At 40.4% G+C, this 21,980-nt stretch overlaps 1 protein-coding gene across 1 annotated transcript in view; it reads right to left on the bottom strand.

Moving 5' to 3' along the window:
* The window catches only part of SHQ1 (SHQ1, H/ACA ribonucleoprotein assembly factor), a 99,126-nt gene that overhangs the window by 28,951 nt on the left and 48,195 nt on the right, over positions 1-21,980 (bottom strand). The window contains exon 10 of the mRNA XM_030307244.2: positions 14,040-14,160. Within this exon, the coding sequence (XP_030163104.1) occupies positions 14,040-14,160 (121 nt within the window). The remainder of the gene's footprint in view (positions 1-14,039; positions 14,161-21,980) is intronic.

The raw sequence follows: 21,980 nt of genomic DNA on the forward strand, positions 1-21,980 counted from the left end.
TTTATGCTAATTAGGGCTCTTCATCCGCTCAGCTGCACAAGCCATAAACCTAGGCATCAGGTGTCACGCTCCCTATTGCCTTCCCCCACCCTCCCCAAATCCACCTTAGTTCCTAATGCTACTGCCCTGGTCAGGCTACACTCATGCCTCCCAAGGACCTTTCAAACTGGCCTAATAAGCAATTCACACTACTGTCCCTGCCATGGATCTTCTCCCACCAGATGCCCCAAATCCTTCCCTGGCTTCCCGTTGCTCTAAGGGTAAAAGTTAAACTTCTGAACACAACTTAGAAGGTACTGTAATATCTGGGCCGTGGTTAAATCACCAGCCTCATCATGGCCCCTCAGCACCCACCTCCTCCACATGCACACATTTGTCTGTTTCAGCCACACTGAACACCCTATTTGTTTCAGTTTCTTGAACACACACAAAAGTCCCTCCTGCCACAGGACTTCTGCACATGCTGGACCTACTACACCTTCCTAAAGTCCACCTGTCTTAACTCCTACTTGTACTTGAGTACCCAAAGCACACCTTTCCCTGACACAGCTCTCCTCACCCCTCATCCCCCCAAGTAGAGTAGGTCAGCGATCATGTGCTTTCTCAGCGACAACAAACTTCTTCTGTAGCCCTTTCCAAGGTTTTGACTCCACTTTCTGTGTAACTGGTTATTTGATTAACAATTCTCTTCCCTTAGACCTTAAGTTCCTGGAGGGTGGGGGCCATGTCTGGTTCTCGCTTACCATCCTAGGCTCAGAATCTTGGCATGGAATGTCACATAGAGTAGAACCTTGTAACAATCTGTTGAATGAAAGGATGGATGGATGGATGGATGGGTGGATGGATGGATGGATGGATGGAAGAAGAGATATTCAAGCCTAAAGCAGTCACAACCCCCACTCCCAACCACCACAGTAGGGTAACAAGACCCCAACAGATATGAAACAAAACAGACGTATGGTATCACCTCTCACTCCCAGGCCTCAAAGGGAGAGCCCATCTCAGACTGGTAGGTGATCCTTGAAAAAGTAGGATCCGTGGAAAAATGTTACACAGTCCTACAAAGAAGATGGGAACATGCTTATAGCTCTTGTTTAAAATCAAAACCAAAATATTCTCTTACAAACCTGGAGCAAGACTGGATTTTTCTGATAAAAAGGTAAGATAAACCCAGTATTTACTTTCTGAACATTTTAGATTTGCAATTTTACCTGAAATCATGGATTATAATAAAGCCTCTGAAACCTTAGTATGTGTAGTGCTGCTGTGTTGAGAATACAAGCATTGCAACTTCTTGAGTTTTTAAAGCTTGCTTTTTATAATTAATCCAGTATTTAATAGAGTGGAGAGCCTTTGCCAATCATTTTATTCACAAAGCTTTAGCCTACACCGCTCATAAGTGAAACCCTTTTAACTGCTGTGTCCATTTAAAACAAGAATATAGGACATATGCTGACAACTGTAATTTTTAACATCAAGTTCAAAATGAAGGCAATTTCTCCCAATAAGAACTAAACCCTTGTTTTCCTGAAGTATTAGGGGGCTCTAAGGACAGCAATAACATCTAACTTGGCTGGTAAGCTTACTTGGAATAGCACAAAGGTACCTAATACTACATGTGCAAAGGTGTTTTATTCTTTGCTCAAAAAACTAACTCTGGGTTCTAGTAAGGCATCAAAAAATAACATTCCCCCAAAACAACTCTGGGTATGTAGGTGACCTGAGGTTGCAGGGCAAGAATGAGTCTGGAGAAAGCAAGATGGTCAGAACAGACATCACTTTTCACTCTTGTCATTTAAAGCACACCACATTATAAATCTGTGAGGTAATATATCCACCACAACACTAACAAAAATTTAACTAAACGCAAGGCAAAAGTACTATAATAGACATATTTTCTATTGCTTGATGTGTTCTTGTAAGACTAAGAACATGCACACAGTTGACTCCTAATGGTGGTCTCTTTTCTGCTATGTGGTTTCCTAAAATTAATAAAACAGTGACTCAAATGCAAGTTAATATTTGAGAGAGCTCAAACAAGCACTGATTATCTAATTATTCCATTTATTTCATTCCACTCAGGGCATAAGGGATTCCATTTTTCATGCCTTTATCTATGTAGTTGAGCCTTGAGTGTAGACCACCACACTTTTAACTTTATTTACTTGTGTAATATCCTGTTATACTTGATGAAAGTAAGATGTATATCTGGGGGGAAAACAAAATACATGCTCACCAAAAAGTATGAAATAGAAAAGGTGCCCATGAATCCACAAACCAAAGATGATTTTTTATGAACATGAATGAGCTTCCTTCCAGGATTTTTGCCCTGTGAATATGTGTTTAATGTGATTGCAACACTTCAGCACATACAGCTTCCTATACACTGTTTTTGCCATTTAGCTTTCCAGTTATGATTTTTCATGGCAGTACAGTATCCTTAACCCTCCCAGACAGTGGGCTCCTTGCTGCAGAAATTTTGACCTTGATCTTATCTATAGCACAGAGTTCAATGCCAGCCATAGCAGGTGCTCAATAAATTTCAGGTTCAATTACACTGTAAACTCATTTAAAACAAATGAGCCACAGAAAACAGAAATATTTATCATTATAAATAATCACATTTAACAATTAAGTAATTGATAATTATAAAGAATAAGGTATTAATCATTAATAAAGACATAAATATTTCAGATAGATGTGGTGTAATCTACAAAACTTTTCACAGGCTATCTCCCGACGGGAAACAGGATTAAATCGAATGGCTATACCTGATATCCCTCAATCACACCACAGATCGCTCAGTATGTCTCCTGGCCATGTGCATAATTTGGGGATGACAGTCTGGGGAACATCCTGGAAGTGATGGCTGGAATCTCTTCTTCCTTCCCAACCACCGTACACACACTCTGTCTCCAGACTTGGGGAGGGACAGCAGGTGGGTACAGATCCTAAGACGGTCAGTTCTTGAGCCTGACCCCTTGGGAAAGGTACATGGCATTCCCAACACCACACTCTGAGCCAATTCTGCACAACAATAAATAGATGGCATGCAGGAGATCTAAACATCCATCTACCTGATAATCCAAACACCCATACACTATTCTCTGGCTCTCTCTTACATACCTCCAACTCATTCTGACTTCCTCATACGTAAGTAAACAAGCAGGAAGTTATAGGTTTCCTTTGTCATTTATCCCAATACATACCACCTCTATAAAAGCAGGCATCCTTGTTTTATGCTAGGATATGAAGAGCAGGACACACACTACAGGTCCTACAAGAGGTAGGTTCAGTATCATGTAAAAAGAAGGTAAAGCTGCTTCTTTTCATTGAAGCTTTTAACTGAATTAGAAAAGATATTTTCAGTTCAATGAGCATTTACTGAACGTCATTAATAAGCAACACGCATTTGACTAAGGTGCTGGGGTACCAAGTTGAGCAACACCTTTGACCCTGAGAACATTCACAGTCCAGGTTTCTCTGGACCCATTCTCCTTGAGTCAGTAATTAACAATAAATCACAAAATCATTCCTCACAGAATCCTACATGTCTTCAACTTAGTTCAAGCAACTGGAAGAGACCAACTTGAGTCCCTGAACCTGAACTTCAATGGCTTAGGCAAGACGACCCTCCCCTGTCATCACTCAGAATAAACATATGTGATTCTCTTTGGAAATGAAGATGGTCGTTGCTCCAAACTTCTGATCAAGTATCCTATCACTAAAAATACGTTTGGTATTCACAAAACATGACATTTTGCTAGAAATCCATTAATGACCTTGATTTCTTTCTTTTAAAATAAACAGAAGGGGTGCCTGGGTGGCTCAGTCGGTTAAGTGTCCGACTTTGGCCCAGGTCATGATCTCACCATTTGTGAGTTTGAGTCTGGTGTTGGGCTCTGTGCTGGCAGCTCAGAGCATGGAGCCTACTTTGGATTCTGTGTCTTCCTATCTCCCTCAAGAATAAATAAACATTTAAAAGTAAACAGATATGCCTATTCTAGTCTTCCTCCACTCCAAAAAGACTGTTCAATGTGCTCCATGGGGTAAATACACTTCCCTTTGGAGGCCATTGCTATAAAAAATTTGGAGAATAAATGTATAAATCAAAATCACAATTTACAACATTATAAAACTGTCCAGGCAAAGGAGGTAAGACAAACATAAAATAAAAACAGAAAACATGATCTACTTTAGGAAAGTACCAATTAATCATTTTAAGTTTAAGAAAAGCACAGAGCCTCTACAAGGAAAAGACAATACAAACGTATAACAGCTAACATTTTCTTTAGTTTAAACCTTTCAAAAAGCCACACTAAGTGAAAACATTTAAAAATGAATCAGAAATTTGTTGATATCCACCCACTGAAAATACAATCTGTCAAATTATTTCAATGTTCCGCTAATATCTATTTTTTTTTAGATAAAAACTACTTCCCAGAAAGCTGTTTAAATTGAGAATAGTAAGCGAATCATCACTGATAAAATTATGTAAGATAAATAGCATGTATCACTCAAAATGTGGAACTCTACTTCAAGCAGGCCCATTCCCCACATCGTTCCCCACCCCAGTCCCGACAATATGCTCTGTAGCTCTATTTATTATTTTCCCAGCTTGTATTTATTCAGAAAAGTAGACAGAGCAGGAAATGGGACAAGTCAAATGATCACAATCAATCTCATCACCTTCACAACATGCTGTGAATGTAATTAATCCTCTATTTATTTAGGGGACTTCACACCCCTTACATTAAGGCAGCAACTCCCTGCTGCCTTGGGTTGAGATAATTATGTTATAACAAGGATTGGGTTTCAATCATAATAGGCAGAAGAAAAAGAAAATTGTACTTGAAGTTGACAGTTTTTTTAAAAAGGTTTCGTGTGACTCCATTCAAAGGACGCTCTTGACAAAGCTCTTCTTAAACAGAGCACTTTCCAAGTGCGATAACCACACGTACGCCACATTAATCAACGTAAGCCTCTTCTCGGAATGAGATGTGAAGACAATCCGAGCACTGTGACAATTCTACATCAAGTAGAGAATACTGGTTTACAAAACCGGACTAAATCAAGCCCACCCCGAACTCACTTGATCCTGTGAGCATCCTCGGAGAATCCTCCAAAGACCTCTGATGGGTGAACAAGCCTCAGAACAAGGAGGTGAGGGAAAATGCCAATTTGTTCACACAGTCGCTAATTACACACTATAAAAAGCCCTGACTCCAGCAAGCCAAAACCAAGGATTTGAGAAGTCTGGCCAAGTACCCAAGACCAAAAACAAGAACAGACACAAACCTGACACAGCCACCCAGTCACAGCTCTAAAATGGGCCTGATGTACACAAGCCCCCATGTACCATAAACATGGGGGCATTTTCCAGTTTGGAAGCCACCTATTTCACCTCTGGGACTTCTCATCCACTTTTTACAAGAACTCACAGGCACACTTTCACCTCTAATCTCTACCTTAAGAAAGTTAACATGAAAATATAAAGTCTTGCCCACTATATCTTTGCAAACTTCTAATGTTTATTCATAGATCATAATAATGATGCCTGCAGCACATGTAGAAGTAAAAATAATAAATGACTTATGTAATTCCAAATATCTAAAAATTATCAAAATATGTTAATACTAGTGTTTTAAAGGTCTGGAATCTTGATGGTTGGAGTATTTGTATATATCAGCTATCTTAGTATCTCAGTAACACTTTACTACCTTTCAATAGCATTTAAGCTCTTGAAGAATCAAAATGTGCAAGAAACTGAACATTACTGATTCTTGAGTTCCAGTTCTTAGTAAAAACAAAACAAAACATGGTATTCTGGGATAGGAAAAACCATTGGGTAAAAATTAGGAAAAACCTAAATAAACTATGGACTGCCGTTTATAATAATGTATCAATAATGGTTCATTATTGATATCAGACGTTAATCATAGGAGAACAGAGCATAGGTTATCTGGGAACTCTGTATCATGTTCACAAACTTTCTAGAAATATAAAACTGTACCAAAATAAAAAGTTTACCTTTAAGAAAAAGTAGGGTAAAAATTACAAATAAGGAGGGGCGCCTGGCTGGCTCAGTCGGTTAATTAAGCATCCGACTTCAGCTCAGGTCACGATCTCGCGGTTTGTGAGCTTGAGCCCCACGTCGGGCTCTGTGATGACAGCTAAGAGCCTGGAGCCTGCTTCGGATTCTGTGTCTCCCGCTCTCTCTGCAGCCCTCCCCCCCCCCCCACCCGCGCTCACTCTCTGTCTCTCTCTCCTTCAAAAAGAAATAAACATTAAAAAAAAATTTACAAGCAAGAAAAACATAATAAGCAAAACAACTACAATAAAAAAAAAAAAGCCACAAAACTTTAACATTCAGGTACAGAATTCTTTTGCTAGTTTTCTCAATACACATAGTTGCAGAGAGCATTGGTATCTATACAAAGAGTTATTTTAGTCTGAAATCTGTAGGAACATTCATAATCCTATGATTTATTGGCACATTTCTTGTAAGAGAAGTCTAATGAAGAGCTACAGTCCCCAGTGGGCACTGCTGAACTACTGGTGATAAGGTAAAGAACCATTAAGTAAATCCTTTCCATATGAAACCCCACAGAAGGCATACAAGTGAATGAATATTGGCATGCACTAATCTTTTCTTACAGAGATAAAACCCACTCCCATCCAGGATGAATTTGTGGATTTAATTAAAAATAAACAGTAAAACCAAAGAGCAACTTGACATGCCAGAATAAGCACCTTACCAAGAATGATTTCAATTCAAGAGAGGTTTAACTTGCTTGAAATTATGCACAATTGTTTCTTGAAATTTCTATATGCTAATCATTAGCAGCTCATGTAACACTTAACATTTTACCATTTATCACAGAAGTAACTTCCCATACAAAAGTAAACCCACCTAGAGTGTCTGATTATTAGGTGGTATGCCTGAATTTAACAGACCCCTGAAATCACCTTCAACACTGTACCTTTATTATGACTATCGGTGACATGGGTGATGGTAAAGTGTTAGGGTTCTTCCTCAGCTATGGCTCAGAACTGCATCATGGAATTACAGCAGTGTCTATTAAGGTGTCTGCATGCCCCACATGCATCCCTCTCCAAAATGCCACTAGTGACAAAGTGGGCCCCAGTGTCATGCGTGTACCGCCTTACGGAGCATCCCTGCCCCACGCCCACTGTGACCAAGGCAATTAGACCAGGAAGACACTGACTCGTGGTTGGGCCCACCATTCCTCCTCCCTTGGAATTACAAGCAAGGGACTCGTAGTTTACCTCTACTGAAACTAGGTACACATGAACTCAGCTGCGGAAACAGCCATTCTCGCCCATGTGCATCAAAAGAGAAGGGTGGCAGCGACTTCCATGAGGAAGCAACACGAGAGGCCTCATGTCACCAGAGAGTAAGCTGACTGCTGTTACTTCTTCATCACTTGAGCTCATGAAGTCCAGCTGTACTCCCTGCACCTGGGTTCCAGAAGATAACCTAGAGCCTCCTAACAAAGTTGCTATGTTTACTATAAAAGTCTGAGTGGGTTTCTCTTGTGTAACCAAATGGGAGAAATAAGGATTTCAAATGTGGTTCTATTACCAAAACACCACGACCCCAAGCTAACTGTGAACTCTCTTATTCAGTAATAAAGAGATACTACGAGGACAGATAAAACTGATCTAAATGCGAAAAAGCCTTACATCCGTTCTCACCCTTCCAACACACCATAGCTACAACCAGGAAATCTGTTCATCATGTTACTTACATGTTTTACTCATCTACTCCTCTGCATGATGTTATTTTCCCGGCTTGGAACGGATCCATTCCTGATTATTATTATATTCATATGTGTAATAGTACTATGCAACTAGATACCGTTTTTTATGCTTTGCTATTTAGATCCCTTCTTTGTCCAAACTCTCTTCCATATATATTTTCCAGCTGTGATCCAAATGTTCCTGACTACTTCCTCACAGATATTCCTTAAAGACCTCAAATTGACATGTTCCCTCCCTCTCTCTTCCTTTCCAACCTACACCCTCTCTCCACTATTATTTAATTTCAGCAAATACACTTCAAATGGCCCAGTTAACTGGCCAAGTCAAAGTCTGGATCTTCTCTTTGATGCTTCCGCTTCTCCCTCTCCCCTCACATCCCATCATTACTAAGTCCTGGCTCATCCACCTCTCAAATATGACCACCAGTCTCCTTCCCTGCTCACTCCCCTGGCTTAGTCCACACCTTTTGCCAGCATCACCCACATCCTGATGAGGACTTCAGTCTTAAGTCTGAGCTCTGCCCCACTCAGTTCATTCCCTGGAAGGGGACCTGATGGCTCTTCCCAGAATCTGAATCTCATCACATCACTCACCCAGACACTGTATGGCTTAACCTCTTCAGTCACCCCGTACTCTCCCAGGACAAAGTCCAAGCATCTTCAAGTGGCCAAGGCTCCACATGAACTCCTTGGCCTCATTTCTTCCCTCTCATGCCTATACTGTGATCCATCCATACTGAGCTTTTGAGCTCTCTAAAAGAATCATATTCTTCTGTCCCTACTGTCTGAAATACTTTTTGCCCCAGCTTCCCCGGCTGCATCTGACCAACTGTTACTCGTCTTTCAGCTCTCAGCTTCAACTGTTCCTTCCAGAAGCTGTTTCCTCTATTCCAAGGCTAAACATGTGGCTTCCTAAGTGCTTCCACAGCATTCATGCTTCCCCACTACAGATGCTATCAGGCTACAGCACTGTGTTCCCCTTACATCTGTACTCCCCACTACAAGATCAGCTTTAAGATGGTGTGCCTCTCGTTCACCACAGTATCCCCATTGCCCACCTCAGGACCTAGCATATAGTAAGGCTCAACAATTAGTGGCTGAAAAAATAAGTAATTCCACTTTTACACTCAATGTTAACGTTCTACCTTGGCATGTGAGTTACCCCCATGCCCATGACTTTTGACAGGTGAACCAAGAACAAGAGAGAGCCAAAAGGAAGAGATCTGTGCTATTCTCAGGAGCATAACCTATCCCCTACCAAAGCACATACACAGAGGAAGCAGGTGAAACAGTATAAAGCAACGATGAGGTCCTAAGTTTTCTAGAATTTTAAGATTTCAGGGCTGAAATGGCTTATGTTCATTTACAACTGAGGAAACTGAGGTCCAGGATTTATCAAGTAAGATACAATGATTCAGTGGTAGAACAGCTTCCCTCTAAAAACTTTCCATATTAGTGTCCAAAGGGCCACAAAGTAAGATCTGGTGGGCAAAGTATGCTAAAAAGAAGTGAAAAAAATAGGGGCGCCTGGGTGGCGCAGTCGGTTAAGCGTCCGACTTCAGCCAGGTCACGATCTCGCGGTCCGTGGGTTCGAGCCCCGCGTCGGGCTCTGGGCTGATGGCTCAGAGCCTGGAGCCTGTTTCCGATTCTGTGTCTCCCTCTCTCTCTGCCCCTCCCCCGTTCATGCTCTGTCTCTCTCTGTCCCAAAAATAAAAAAAAAATAAAAAAAAAAAAAGTGAAAAAAATAAATGCACCAAGTGTATAAAGCAGAGTAAACTATCAGTTCGACGCAAAGTGGTTCATTTCCTCAAAGACGTTTTTGTTCTTTTCTCCATAACCAACTACCTTAAAAAAACTGTATTAGAAAAAGTATGATTTAAGACCTTCTTGACTAGCTCAAACTGAGACTGAAAGACACCTAAGATTTTAGATTTTAATTTCAGTTTTTTAAAAAGAAGCAACCAAAATTTCTCCACGTAGCAACAACAAAATAATACCCTACTTGACCCCCTGTATTTCAAAATACACCACCCATTAAAACCATGCACTGTCACATTTTCTTCAGTGGGCGCATACTCCTTTTACAATGAGAAACAAATTGTTTAAAAAACATACTATGCTATGGATATTATGTGGTAAAGGAAAATTACTCATAGGGTACTATTATAAAGAGAAAACAAGTTACAAAATGACATGTGCACTATTACTTCCAATGGTTTAAAAATGCACTGGAGGGGCGCCTGGGTGGCGCAGTCGGTTAAGCGTTTGACTTCAGCCAGGTCACGATCTCGCGGTCCGTGAGTTCGAGCCCCGCGTCAGGCTCTGGGCTGATGGCTCAGAGCCTGGAGCCTGTTTCCGATTCTGTGTCTCCCTCTCTCTCTGCCCCTCCCCCGTTCATGCTCTGTCTCTCTCTGTCCCAAAAATAAATAAACGTTGAAAAAAAAAATTAAAAATGCACTGGAAAATAGAGGGAATACTAAAATACTAACATTGGCTGCATTAGATAAACTGACGAAAGTGACTTGCTCAAGCATTGCCGCCAATGAAAAGAAAGAACTGGCACATACACTACAGCTCATGCTTTTCTAGCCACGTTTATGTAAAAGGGTGTAAACTCTCAGAGGGTCAGAACAATCCCTGCTACTGCTAAGGAAGCCCACCAGGAAAGAAATCAAGGAAGGGCAAAATCCACTGAATGTAGCTGGAAATGTCAATTAAAATAAGTAAGAGCCAATGCATAGTTTTTAGAGTGCTATGCTTTTTTCTTTTTTTTTTAAACGATGAAAAATGCTCATGTAACTGTCTGTACTGAGTACCATTCAATTCAACAAAAACCTACTGTGCTCCCAAGGACTTTGACAGGCCCAGAGAGATGCTCATTCACATGGACTTTAAAATTGTAGAAGGGGAAAGAGATAAGCACTACAATTACTACAAAATGAGGCAGGCGTGAAATATGCCTACATGATCTTAAACCAAAAGCTATGGGAACATCTAGGAGGAAGATGAGTGAGTCACTAACTCCTCTTCCAACAGATAAAGCTCTCTAAATGGAGAACTTGTGTCTTCTGGCATTTTCCCCCCACATGCCATGGGTAAAGACAAACTGGTTATCTAGGAGGCATGGCTGGGAAAACATGAAATCCAGATCCAGAAACTCTGACACTATCACACACCTATCTCAGAGATGCTACATGACTTCAAGCAAATCACTTCCTCATGCTGCCACCCAGGGAGCATTTGCTGCAGTGACCACCATTCTCGAAACTTCCAATGACGCTTACGGTGAAGGATGGCAGGGGGTGTTCCTTTTCAGAAAAATAATTCCCAGACTTTAACCCAGAATAAGAATATAGGACCTTCAGTTTTGAAAATCTGCAAATATGCTCTACAAGACACAGGCATCACAAGGAAAAAGAACTACACAGTATAAAGCAAAATGCAGGATAACTGTTATCCTAACTTCATTAATTGAATATAAGAATGACTTCGCAACCCAATTCCAACAAGTTTTTGCCAAAGTGAATGTCAGACTATAAAAATGAAATGCTGTTCTTTGTGTTCATTAGAATTTAGCACTTGTCTGATATTGTAAATAAAATTTCAGTCTTTAGAATCAAAATCATCGAATAGAAATTAAAGAAAATACAGAACTATTTTAAAACATAAAAATTGGGTGCAAGATCTCACTGATAAACCCTATGGGAAAGAAATAAACCAGAAGATGAATGGTGAGGAAGAAATTAGTTATGGAAATCATGAACATTCACTATAGTATAAATGATTTAGAGCCAAGACAGTTCAGGGTAAAGATGACCATGGAACCTCAATTATGTTACGCTTGAAAAATTAAGGATTAAATCAGAAAACTGAATAAAAATCAGGTAAATGAACAAATGTATTATTTCAAGAGAAAGAAAAAAATAGCCAGATTCAACTAGAGTTAAAATGTAACACACAAAGTGAAACCAATACAGCCTGTTTAGGGAAAGCAAAGTTATGGTCAAATTGGTCAAGTCCAAAAAATTTTTCTAGGGTGCCTGGGTGGCTCAGTTGGTTCAACATCAGACTTCGGCTCAGGTCACAATCTCATGATCCGTGAGTTCGAGCACTGCATTGGGCTCTGTGCTGACCACCCAGAGCCTGGAGTCTGCTTTGGATTCTGTGTCTCCCTCTGTCTTTGCCCCTCCCCCATTCACACTCTATCTCTCAAATAATAAATAAATAATAATAAAAAAATTCTTTTCCAAAGTAATCTGAAGAGGGGCACCTGGGTGGCTTAGTCAATTAGCATCAGACTCTTGATTTTGGCTCAGTTCATGATCTCAAGGTTCATGGGTTCAAGCCCCACGTTGGGCTCCGTGCTGTCAGTTCAGGGCTTCAGGGCCTGCTTGAGATTCTCTGTCTGCTTGGCTGTCTCTCCCCCACCTCTCAAAATAAATAAACATTAAAAAAAAAAAAAAAGTAGTTTGAAGAGCTCCTGCTGGTATCCCTCTTCTGTCTCATTTCCCAATCCATTATCTCTTTGAAAAAATTAGTATTATCATAACAATTATTAGGAAGATAAGTGCAACTTAAAACCAAGGGAAAAAGGATTTTTTAAGCGCAAGGAGGTGTGGTAATCCCCACATGCACACAGGGGCACACGCCCTTCTACTTTAATGGAACACAATCTTTTCTCTAGTTAATGAGGAATGCCATAGAGAAAGGAGGCACTCCTAGAAATGGGATCCTCACAACAAACCTCAGTGCTCACTGCATGTTTATAAAATCCTCACCCTGAAGGGAACAAGAAAAATCTAAACCCACACAAATAGACTATTTCAATTTAATTTTATTATGAAAACAACAGGAAATGGCAGCAGGGTACCTGACAAGCTCAATTAGCAGGAGGATCAAACGGGAGTGATGACACGCCATGATGACCTCAGGGGTCAAAGATGCAATTCTCCATCTGGAGCCATTGAGATTTCCACCACAGACCCCACCACCACCTGCTGTATGGTATTAGGCGTTATGCTGAGCAGACTGTCAGCTTTTCCCGACCACAGGTATGGCCACAACGTTTTCTCATCTCACTCGGCATTAGGGCTGCTTCCCCGTGAACAGAGGCCAAAAGTGAATTCTATATAATGGCTCACTCAAAACAGGCATTAAAGGCATGCTAAAGCACTCATTTACCAATCACAGCAACAGTACAACTATCGTGGCTGTTTTTCTTCTAAGTCACGAGTGATACTGTGCCACCATTCCCCATAACCCTTAAGAAGCATTCTCATCAACAGCTCTGTTTGTATGCTCTCAGTTAATTGTCTCCTGCTACTGAAATGGTTAATTTGCATACGTCTGTTGAACCTCTTCACAAGAGAAAAGTTCAGTTTTTAAGTTTATTTTTATTTAAGACAGAGACAGGAAGCAAGTAGGGGAGGGGCAGTGAGAGACAGGAAACAGGATCCAAAGTGGGCTCTGCACTGACAGCAGTGAGCCAGATGCAGGGCTCAAACTCAGGAACCGTGAGATCATGACCTGAGCCGAAGTCAAGAGTTGGATGCCTAACCAAATGAGCCACCCAGGCACCCTAAAAGCTCACCTCCTTTTAAACTTAATAAACTTATTAAACTCCCTCTCTGAGGGAGGAAATGGTAAACGCTTTTTTAAAATCTTACATACCACGTGCAAGGAGCCTATTTGTGAGAGTTCAGACCCGTAGATACCAGTGTTACCAAGAATCATCACATGAAGCATTGAAGGTTGTACTTTTTATACTCTGTGTAACAGATTCTGTAAGCCAGTGGTTCGCCAATGAGTGCACAACTCTCACCAGGATGACGGCTGATTAGGCTGGTGTCTTAATGGAGTTTGCACAAGGTGCCCCCACATGCATACACACACACTCACAGCCCACTGTGAGTACACCAAAGACACAAGTCTGGACACCCACGTATGAAATCTTGAGATTTCATATTGGACAGTCAATAGCATAGCCACAACCAATCAGAACTGTCTGTTCTCACATCTACTTTCTAGGCTATAACCATGTTTTCCAGTAAAATTTTTACCATCTGTACCTTTCCCAAAGCCAATTTGCCAAGCTCCCCATGTTGATCTAGTCACTTTTTAAAGCATTTGGTATCTAGATGGAGTATTCTTTTTCATTACAACTTGTCTCCCAGGCTATTTCATTTTCTTCCTCCTGGGTCAGGAGGTATTCCAGAAATGGGGGCATATAAAATTCGTAAGTAACTCAAAACTTACTTGGCTTTCTGAATCCACACACAGTAGTCTGAGATGTAGAGATCATTCAGAATGTAAGCTGGGTCATTTTCCTGAAAAATTTTGTGAACATCCAGTAGACATTTTAAAACTGCACTTTTACCTAAAGGAAATTTTTAAAAAATCAAGTCATTCATAAGAAAAAAACATTTGATTATCTTTTTTTTTTTTTTAATTTTTTTTTCAACGTTTTTTATTTATTTTGGGGACAGAGAGAGACAGAGCGTGAACGGGGGAGGGGCAGAGAGAGAGGGAGACACAGAATCGGAAACAGGCTCCAGGCTCTGAGCCAACAGCCCAGAGCCCGACTCGGGCCTCGAACTCCCGGACCGCGAGATCGTGACCTGGCTGAAGTCGGACGCTTAACCGACTGCGCCACCCAGGCGCCCCAACATTTGATTATCTTAAACTGAGAAAATCAGATACTGCAAGGTAACATACATATATCAGTTAAGAAACTTAACCATGTTTCTAGAATATTTTTAACACTCCTTTATTGCATAAAATCTTATCAGTACTATAAAGCCCAAAGCTCTTTATTTCCTTCATTAAGAATTATGAGTAGGAGCACCTGGGGGGGACTCAGCTCAGTTGGTCGAGCATCCAACTTGGGCTCAGGTCATGATCTTACGGTTTGTGAGTTCAAGCTCCACATGGGGCTCTGTGCAGACAGTGTAGATCCTGCTTGGGATTCTCTCTCTCCCTCTCTCCTGAAAAGTAGGTGCTCTTTCAGGGTGCATGCTACAAACTGAGAAAGCGGAATTAAGAGCCCCACATCAGGCTCTGTGCTGACAGCTCAGAGCCTGGAGCCTGCTTAGGATTCTGTGTCTCCCTCTCTCTGCCCATCCTCCTCTCAATCTGTCTCTCCCCCCGCCCTCTCTCTCTCTGTCTTTTTCTCTCAAAAATAAACAAACATTAAAAAAAAGAATTATGAGTAATTCTTATGCTCTATTTCTATAGCAGATTAACTGTGCTTACCATAAAAACACTATGAAATACAACTAGGTACAAGGAAAGTTCTCCAAACTAAATGAATATTTAAATGCACCATAGTTTTAATTATAAAATGTTCTTCTAATTTAAGCTTTCAAAACACCATGAAAAATTATATTCTGGTTTTTAAGCCTCTTTATTTCTTATGTCAACATTTTTTTTCAAGGAGTTATCTGGTATTAGCTTAAAATTTTTTCACCTTAAAGAACTGAGGAAAATTGAGGCTGAAAACTAAAATATCACAGCACTCATTCAAAAATAAGCTGACAAAATCTCTTGGAAAAAAGCCATCAAGTACTAAAGTCTTTCTTGTTCAATCTAATTACTTCCTCCTGGTTAGTGAATGAACCTAATTTTAACGCCACCAAAAGCTTACCAAAGGAACCTCTGACAACTCAACAAGTCCCTAGGTGTCCCAACTTCATGACATTCCCTGAAATGTATAAACTATGAGGCAAATTACTAAATGTATAGTAGCCCGACCTCCTTTGATCAGTAAAATACAGCATTTTCAGTTTAACAGTTCCATTCGTATCTTTACAGTCCTGAAACATAAAAATACTGTCTATTGATTTCCTGAAGATATTGGATATGCTTAAATCGACAATTCCCAGTTGACTTTTAGACAGGATAAAAGAATCATGAGCTAGATAATGACATCTCAAGGTGCCAAAATTGCTGCCACTAAAATTTTAACACAATTAACACTAGAAAATACACTTCAAAAGAGCAGGAACTTCTGTTTTATTTAGGGATTAGTCCCCAATACCTAGAACAGAACCTTGGAGCAGCAGACTGTCAATTTCAGTATCTTAAGAATGAATGAATGAATGAATGAATGAATGAATGACACAGTTCTCGCCTGCCTTACACCCTTGCAATTCCTCTCATCCACAGCACCACACACCAGCCCTGAGGATTCTTCCTGAATATGCCCTTGTAGCTGCCCTTTCCCCACAACTCCCTGGGCAATTATCCTCACCTGTACTCTCAACACCTCATGCCTGGATTATAATATCTTCCTCCTCCTCCCTTGCATTCCAGACTGTCCTTCTAGACCTCTGACACACTTTTTTATGCACTGCTTTCCTCAAGTCCCCTCTCTGTACATGCTTTCAAAGTCCTGTGCTCAACTGGCTCCCACACCTGCTATGCCTTTTCTATGGATTAGAAAATGAATAACATCTCAGCCTGCCTTCACGGCCTAGCATTAAGACTTCACCCTTCAGGGAGCCTCGGCTCACTTCCTAGTCTTCAGAGCTCTTTACTGAACCCTGCAAAGGAATGTGGAAAAGTCCCCCTGCTCATTTCACAGAAGCAGAACCTGAGGCTCAAGGTTGATAAGGTATTTACAGGATCCAAATTCTGAACTCATCAGCTTGTAGCGAGCCACCGTGCTACACTACCCATACGTTCGTGGCCCACTCCGTCTACAGCACACTTTTATTACTCAGGAGTTAAATAGTATGTTCAAAGCAGGAGCCGTCACTTATTCAAAAATTTTAACTATGTGGCTTCCTCACGTGCAGATGGGAAGAATGCCAATAAAAACCCCAATGCTCAACTGGGTAAGAGAAACAAATACTTTGAAGGCCTAAAACTATATTTGGCTAAGTCATGGCCAGAACTGTGATATATCACAGTGGTCCAGATTAACTATATCAAATGATTCATGTGAATCCCCCCACGGCAGGCCTATTTTCATTACATGCCTATGTAATGCTGTATGCACAGTTTGATGACAGGAGGCACGAAATACAATCAAAACTCACAGAAGTGATGAAACCAAGTTAGCCACATTAACCCAAGAAGAAAAAAAATCAAGAGAGAACTAACTAAAGTGTAAGAATGTGTTTTAATGTTTATGTGTGTGTGTGTGTGTGTGAGAGAGAGAAAGAGAGAGAGAGAGAGAGAGAGAGAGAGAGAGAGAAAACACGAGGGGGGAAGGGCAGAGAGAGAATCTTAAGCAGGCTCCACTCTAAGTACAGAGCTCCATTCAGGGCTTGATCCCACAAACCAGGAGATCGTGACCTAAGCTGAAATCAAGAGTCAGAGGCTAAAATGACTGAGGCACCCAGGCGCCCCTAAAGTCTAAGGATTTCTCAAACAGTTTTAATTGCCACAGAGAAGAAAATGTCAGGGTAAGCATATGCCAATTTCTTACTTTCTTTCTCTCTCTTTTATGGGGGGCAGGGGTCCAGGGAGAAGGAGTTTACTTTTATAACTACCAACTGAAGGTTTTAAAAAGTTAACCATGTATCTTTACCAAAAACAGACACACACACACCCTGAAATCAGAAACGAAAAAGTATTTACTTTAAACTTACAAAAGCCCTTCTACAGTGTGACACCCCAGAATACTGTCAAGCCGATGAATAGAAAGTGCAGGATTTGGGGGCGGAGGGAGGTGGAGACAGCGCCTGGGTGGCTCAGTAGGTTAAGAGACCAACTCTTGATTTTGGCTCAAGTCATGATCTCATGGTTTGTGAGTTGGAGCCCCGCATCAGGCTCTGTGCTGACAGTGCAGAGCCTTCTTGAGATTCTCTCTCTACCCCCCCCCCTTGTGTTCTCTCTCTCTGAAAATAAGTAAACTTAAAAAAAAAAATGCAGGATTTGGAGCAAGACCTCACAGTAAATAATTCAGCGAGTGAAGAAAAATGGGAAAAATGGGAGATGCACTGGCTTGAAGGATGGTGTGAAATGGAGCAGAAAGGAGACGTAAAATGGGGTAGATTCAGGGAACAACAAGAAAAGATCATTAGACTGGAGCAGATGGGAAATGGGGAGAGTAGGCAGGTGAGTTGGGAAGAAGAGTGTAACCAGGGATGGGGAGACAGGTGTCCTAAGGATGAGGTGCACAGGCCTAAACACAGCTGTGCAAGGATAAGAGGCCTGACTCCAAGGATTTTTACTAAGAAGGGTATGGAAGTAAGGTCATGTGTTTAATGAAAATCCATAGCAACCACTCCCCTAATGAAATTCTATAGCTTCCGTTAGCAGACATGCCTAAAGTAAGGTTGCCCCCCTGCTAAGGGCCATGGGCAAATTCACATCTTCATTATCACAGAAGAATAATAATACAAGAAATGTCAAAAATAATCTTTTTTTTTTAAAGAGAAGTTACATTTTACTTGCATGTTTTAATCCCTACTTTCTTTAAAAAAAACAAAGGCAAATACACATAGAAAAAAACCCTTAAACATTTATACACTTGAATAATATTACAGTTTATCTCTACATTCACTGAACATATCTAAGTGCCTGTGTGTGCCCACCACTGTTTGACATGTGGGATTACAGTTGTTGCTGCTGCTTTAAACTTTCCCCTGTTTTCAAGCTTCTCCACAATAAACATTTATTTAACAAAAAGTTAGACACATTTGGCCACACAGCCAACCCTTGAAATAGTGGCAAGAATGCTAAAAAGTTTTAATTCATATTTAAATTTTCTTTAAGTTGTAGTTTTGAACCACAGAGAGGCAACATTTAGATCAGGTAATTTTAGAAAATCACATGCAAGGCAGTTTTGAAAAGAAAAGCTGTGCGTTCCCCAAAAGCCGTGTTGTCACTGCAGGTCTCATTCAAAGTATTTTCACGGTAAGCTGTGTGACAAAAAAAGGTAAAAGAGAACTGGGCTACTGGCAGTTGACAATCTAGAACAATAAGTACATTTAAATTATCCTCTCCCCAACAATGTGTATTGTTACCCCAAGGTCATACTTGATCTCTTTTGTTCCCACTAAACCACCACAGACTACAGCCACACAGCCAAGAGATTCAGGAAGCTTGCAGGTTTTTCTGTCTCTGTTGTATTGACTGCTCTTTCTCTCAGGTTGTCAACCACTTATCTAATAGCAATCAGCAAAGAAAAAAACTGGCCTTGCTCCAAGCTCTGACAGGACCAGTGACCAGAAGCCTTCGGGGACTCAAAGTACCTGGCTCCTGAGGGGCTTCACCCAGTTGTGGGCTCATCACAGAGCATACAGGTATAAAAAAACTTCTCAGGCCTCTGTCTGAGAACATTTTTTCTGCTGAACGGGACTGGAGAAAATTGACCATTTTCAGCTAGTTCACTGCCTGGTCCAAAGCAGGAAAAAAAAAGAAGGTGCTTTGCACAGTAACCACAGTAACTACTGTCACTACAGCAATGCCCCAACAGGCCTCTCCAAGATGTTGTATCTCCAGAGAGTTAGGGATTCTCCAGATAGATGTGGTCTTTCCTTAAGCCAACAGTAACCATGGAAGAAAGGCTTCTGGGACCAAGATCTCTTGTTCATTTGTGAAGGCAGTTTAAAATCAGTATCCTGGTATTATAAATGACAAGGGCCATGAACGTTTTACCTCAGGAAAAATGCACAATAGCAACAAAGAGAAACATAAAGAAAACAGGGATGCCAGTCAACAAGCAGGTGGGCAGTGAACGGTATTTAACACATTCTCTGGCTACTCATTCTCCAGCTTTCCTTTAAACAGTAGGTAAATTAAGAGCAGTGTTTTCCTGTTCTGACATATGTGGCATTTCAGGTTTATAGATCTTAAAAGAGAAACAAGACTAAGCTATTCTAAACTAGAAGACACTGGCTACTTGAAATCTCCCTATTAATAGATCAGGTTTGGCAATAATGTCTTACTGACAGACCAGCTCATGGTTGTAAGCACTTACAAGACAGGGCTCCCATCACTAACAGATTATCAGAATAGTGGATTTTTTTTTTTTTTTTCTGGCTAAAAGTCAGCAAAAGAAAAAACTATCAATTGCTAACTCTATATAGTAAGACCTAAATTTCTTTTCAACTACTGATACATTATAGCTACTGTATGGCTGTTGTTTTCTGAGTATCTAGTTCTACCCTTTAGAGTTTTGAGCTATATAAGACAAGAGGCCAATCAGAGTAAAGGAAAAAGAGGTGGTTACTGGGAATACTTGAAGGGAAACACTGCTTGGTATTTATTTATAAAATCATCTCAAAATAAAAGCCAACATTGCTATCATCTTAAAATGCACAACTTAGTAGATATCAGTTAGATTGCTGGGATTTTGATGAGACCACATTATCAGGAGGTATAACTTATGAATTACTTCTAACATTAATTTTCATAGATTATTAACCATAAAAAGGGATGATAGGGTAATTGTGTCAAATTAATCAAAATTAAGAGAATCAAAGTGTGGTAATTTGCTTCAATACCAGGCCCTGTTAGGAAGTAGCTTAAAGTCAAGTCCCTAACAATTAACACAAACATACATTAAATTCAGCTTTAAGAAAGCTTTTCAATCCATTTTATCAGGTTTTTTTTTTTTATTCTCAAATTCCGCATATAGCTATTTAGGCTCTTGCATTTGGGAATTGTAATAAGAAACACGTATGAAGCAATAAGAGTTACTATTTTGAGCACAATTTATAATCCTGTGCCAGTTTTTTAAACATTGTTAGTTCTTAGAATTACATGTATTGTTATTATAGCCACAAACAAAATTGACACAAAGCAAACAAACACTTTGTAGATACATCTTTTGCCTGGGGAAAACAACCCCAAGTGCGACCCCAATTCACCGTCAAGTCTCAGATCAGGCAGTACCTCTTCTAGGAATAGGATTCCAACACTCCCTTAGATTGGTGCCAGATGGCTGGCACATCTAATATGGGAGTTAGTAGCTACCTACCTGCTCTACACCGAGTACTTTCCACATCGTTTAACCCTTCCAATTAGGTACTTCCTTCCTCACTTCATAAAGAAAAGTGAGGCTCAAGGACATGGAGCTGGCCAAGATGACAGTTAGGAAGCAACTGTAGGATTTGAAAGTAAGTCAGGAGTTGAAAATAAGTACTTCTGCCTCCCAGCCACCATATGCAATAAATACCATGTCAGTATTTATCACCTGGTGTGGTGAACTCCTGGACAGCAAAAGAAACATGGCACCTCCTCACCTTTCTTCCCTGGGCTAGCACAGTGTCTGACAAACTGTAGGAGTCTGTTCAATAAGGCTAATTGTTAATGTGGTCTGGAGTACATAAAGCCCAAGTTTAGAAACATCTGGCCAAACTGCTCAGTCAGTGTCTAGTTGTCAAACCTGTATGTGATCTATGGATTTATGATATTAAGTCACAACACATGTGAGATATACAGTTTATCTGTGCCTTCCCTTATTATGTCTATTCCCTGACAAGAAAGAACACAGCTGTGCCAACTTCCTCGTATCACTGTACCATCAAAAGTTCAAGTAGTAGATTTAACCCAAGGCTGCCTTTTGCCTTTTCTGCTCTAACAATTCCTACAAGGTTTGCTGGTTTGAAAGGACAGCCTTGACATTAACTCCATTTTCCTTCAAGTCACCTGTCAAAGTAGTGGTTGCTTCAGTCTAGAAATACATAGCAGGATGTCATCAAAATTGCATAATGGAGGCATGACTAATTTCTAATTTCTTCTGAAATTAAGAACTGGGCATCCAAATTTAAGATAGAACATTAAAAAAAAAACCTTTCTACAAAGGTAGAAAAGGTTAAAAAGCTGAAGATTCACGGGAAAAAGCTCTGGAAACAGTTGCTTTTAAATCTAAACCTTTAAAAAAAATAAGAAGAATCTAAAATTTTGTAATTCTGCGGGCAAAACGTCAACTGTTGCACCTTATGAGTACAGCTTGTATCTCAATGCCTGGTGGTTCGATTTCAAATAAATTCTTGTTGTTGACTATTCACACTATGAGACTTTATTTTTCCAATAGATACTACCTAATAGTCACAGTTCTGACTCATTCTATGGATTTAATTTAGTTTAGAACTGGGAAAGCTAAAACTGTGCATAAAGTCAAAAAGAACATATAGGACGAAAGACAAGTGGATTCCGCAAATGGCTCATAGGAAGAAAAAACAAACCCAGCCTGAAAAGCCTTCTGAGTCCTTTCTGGGGATATGACCTAGGGAGGAGTAC

The sequence above is a fragment of the Lynx canadensis genome, chromosome A2 (genome assembly GCF_007474595.2).
Source record: "Lynx canadensis isolate LIC74 chromosome A2, mLynCan4.pri.v2, whole genome shotgun sequence".
Taxonomy (NCBI): Eukaryota; Metazoa; Chordata; class Mammalia; order Carnivora; family Felidae; genus Lynx; species Lynx canadensis.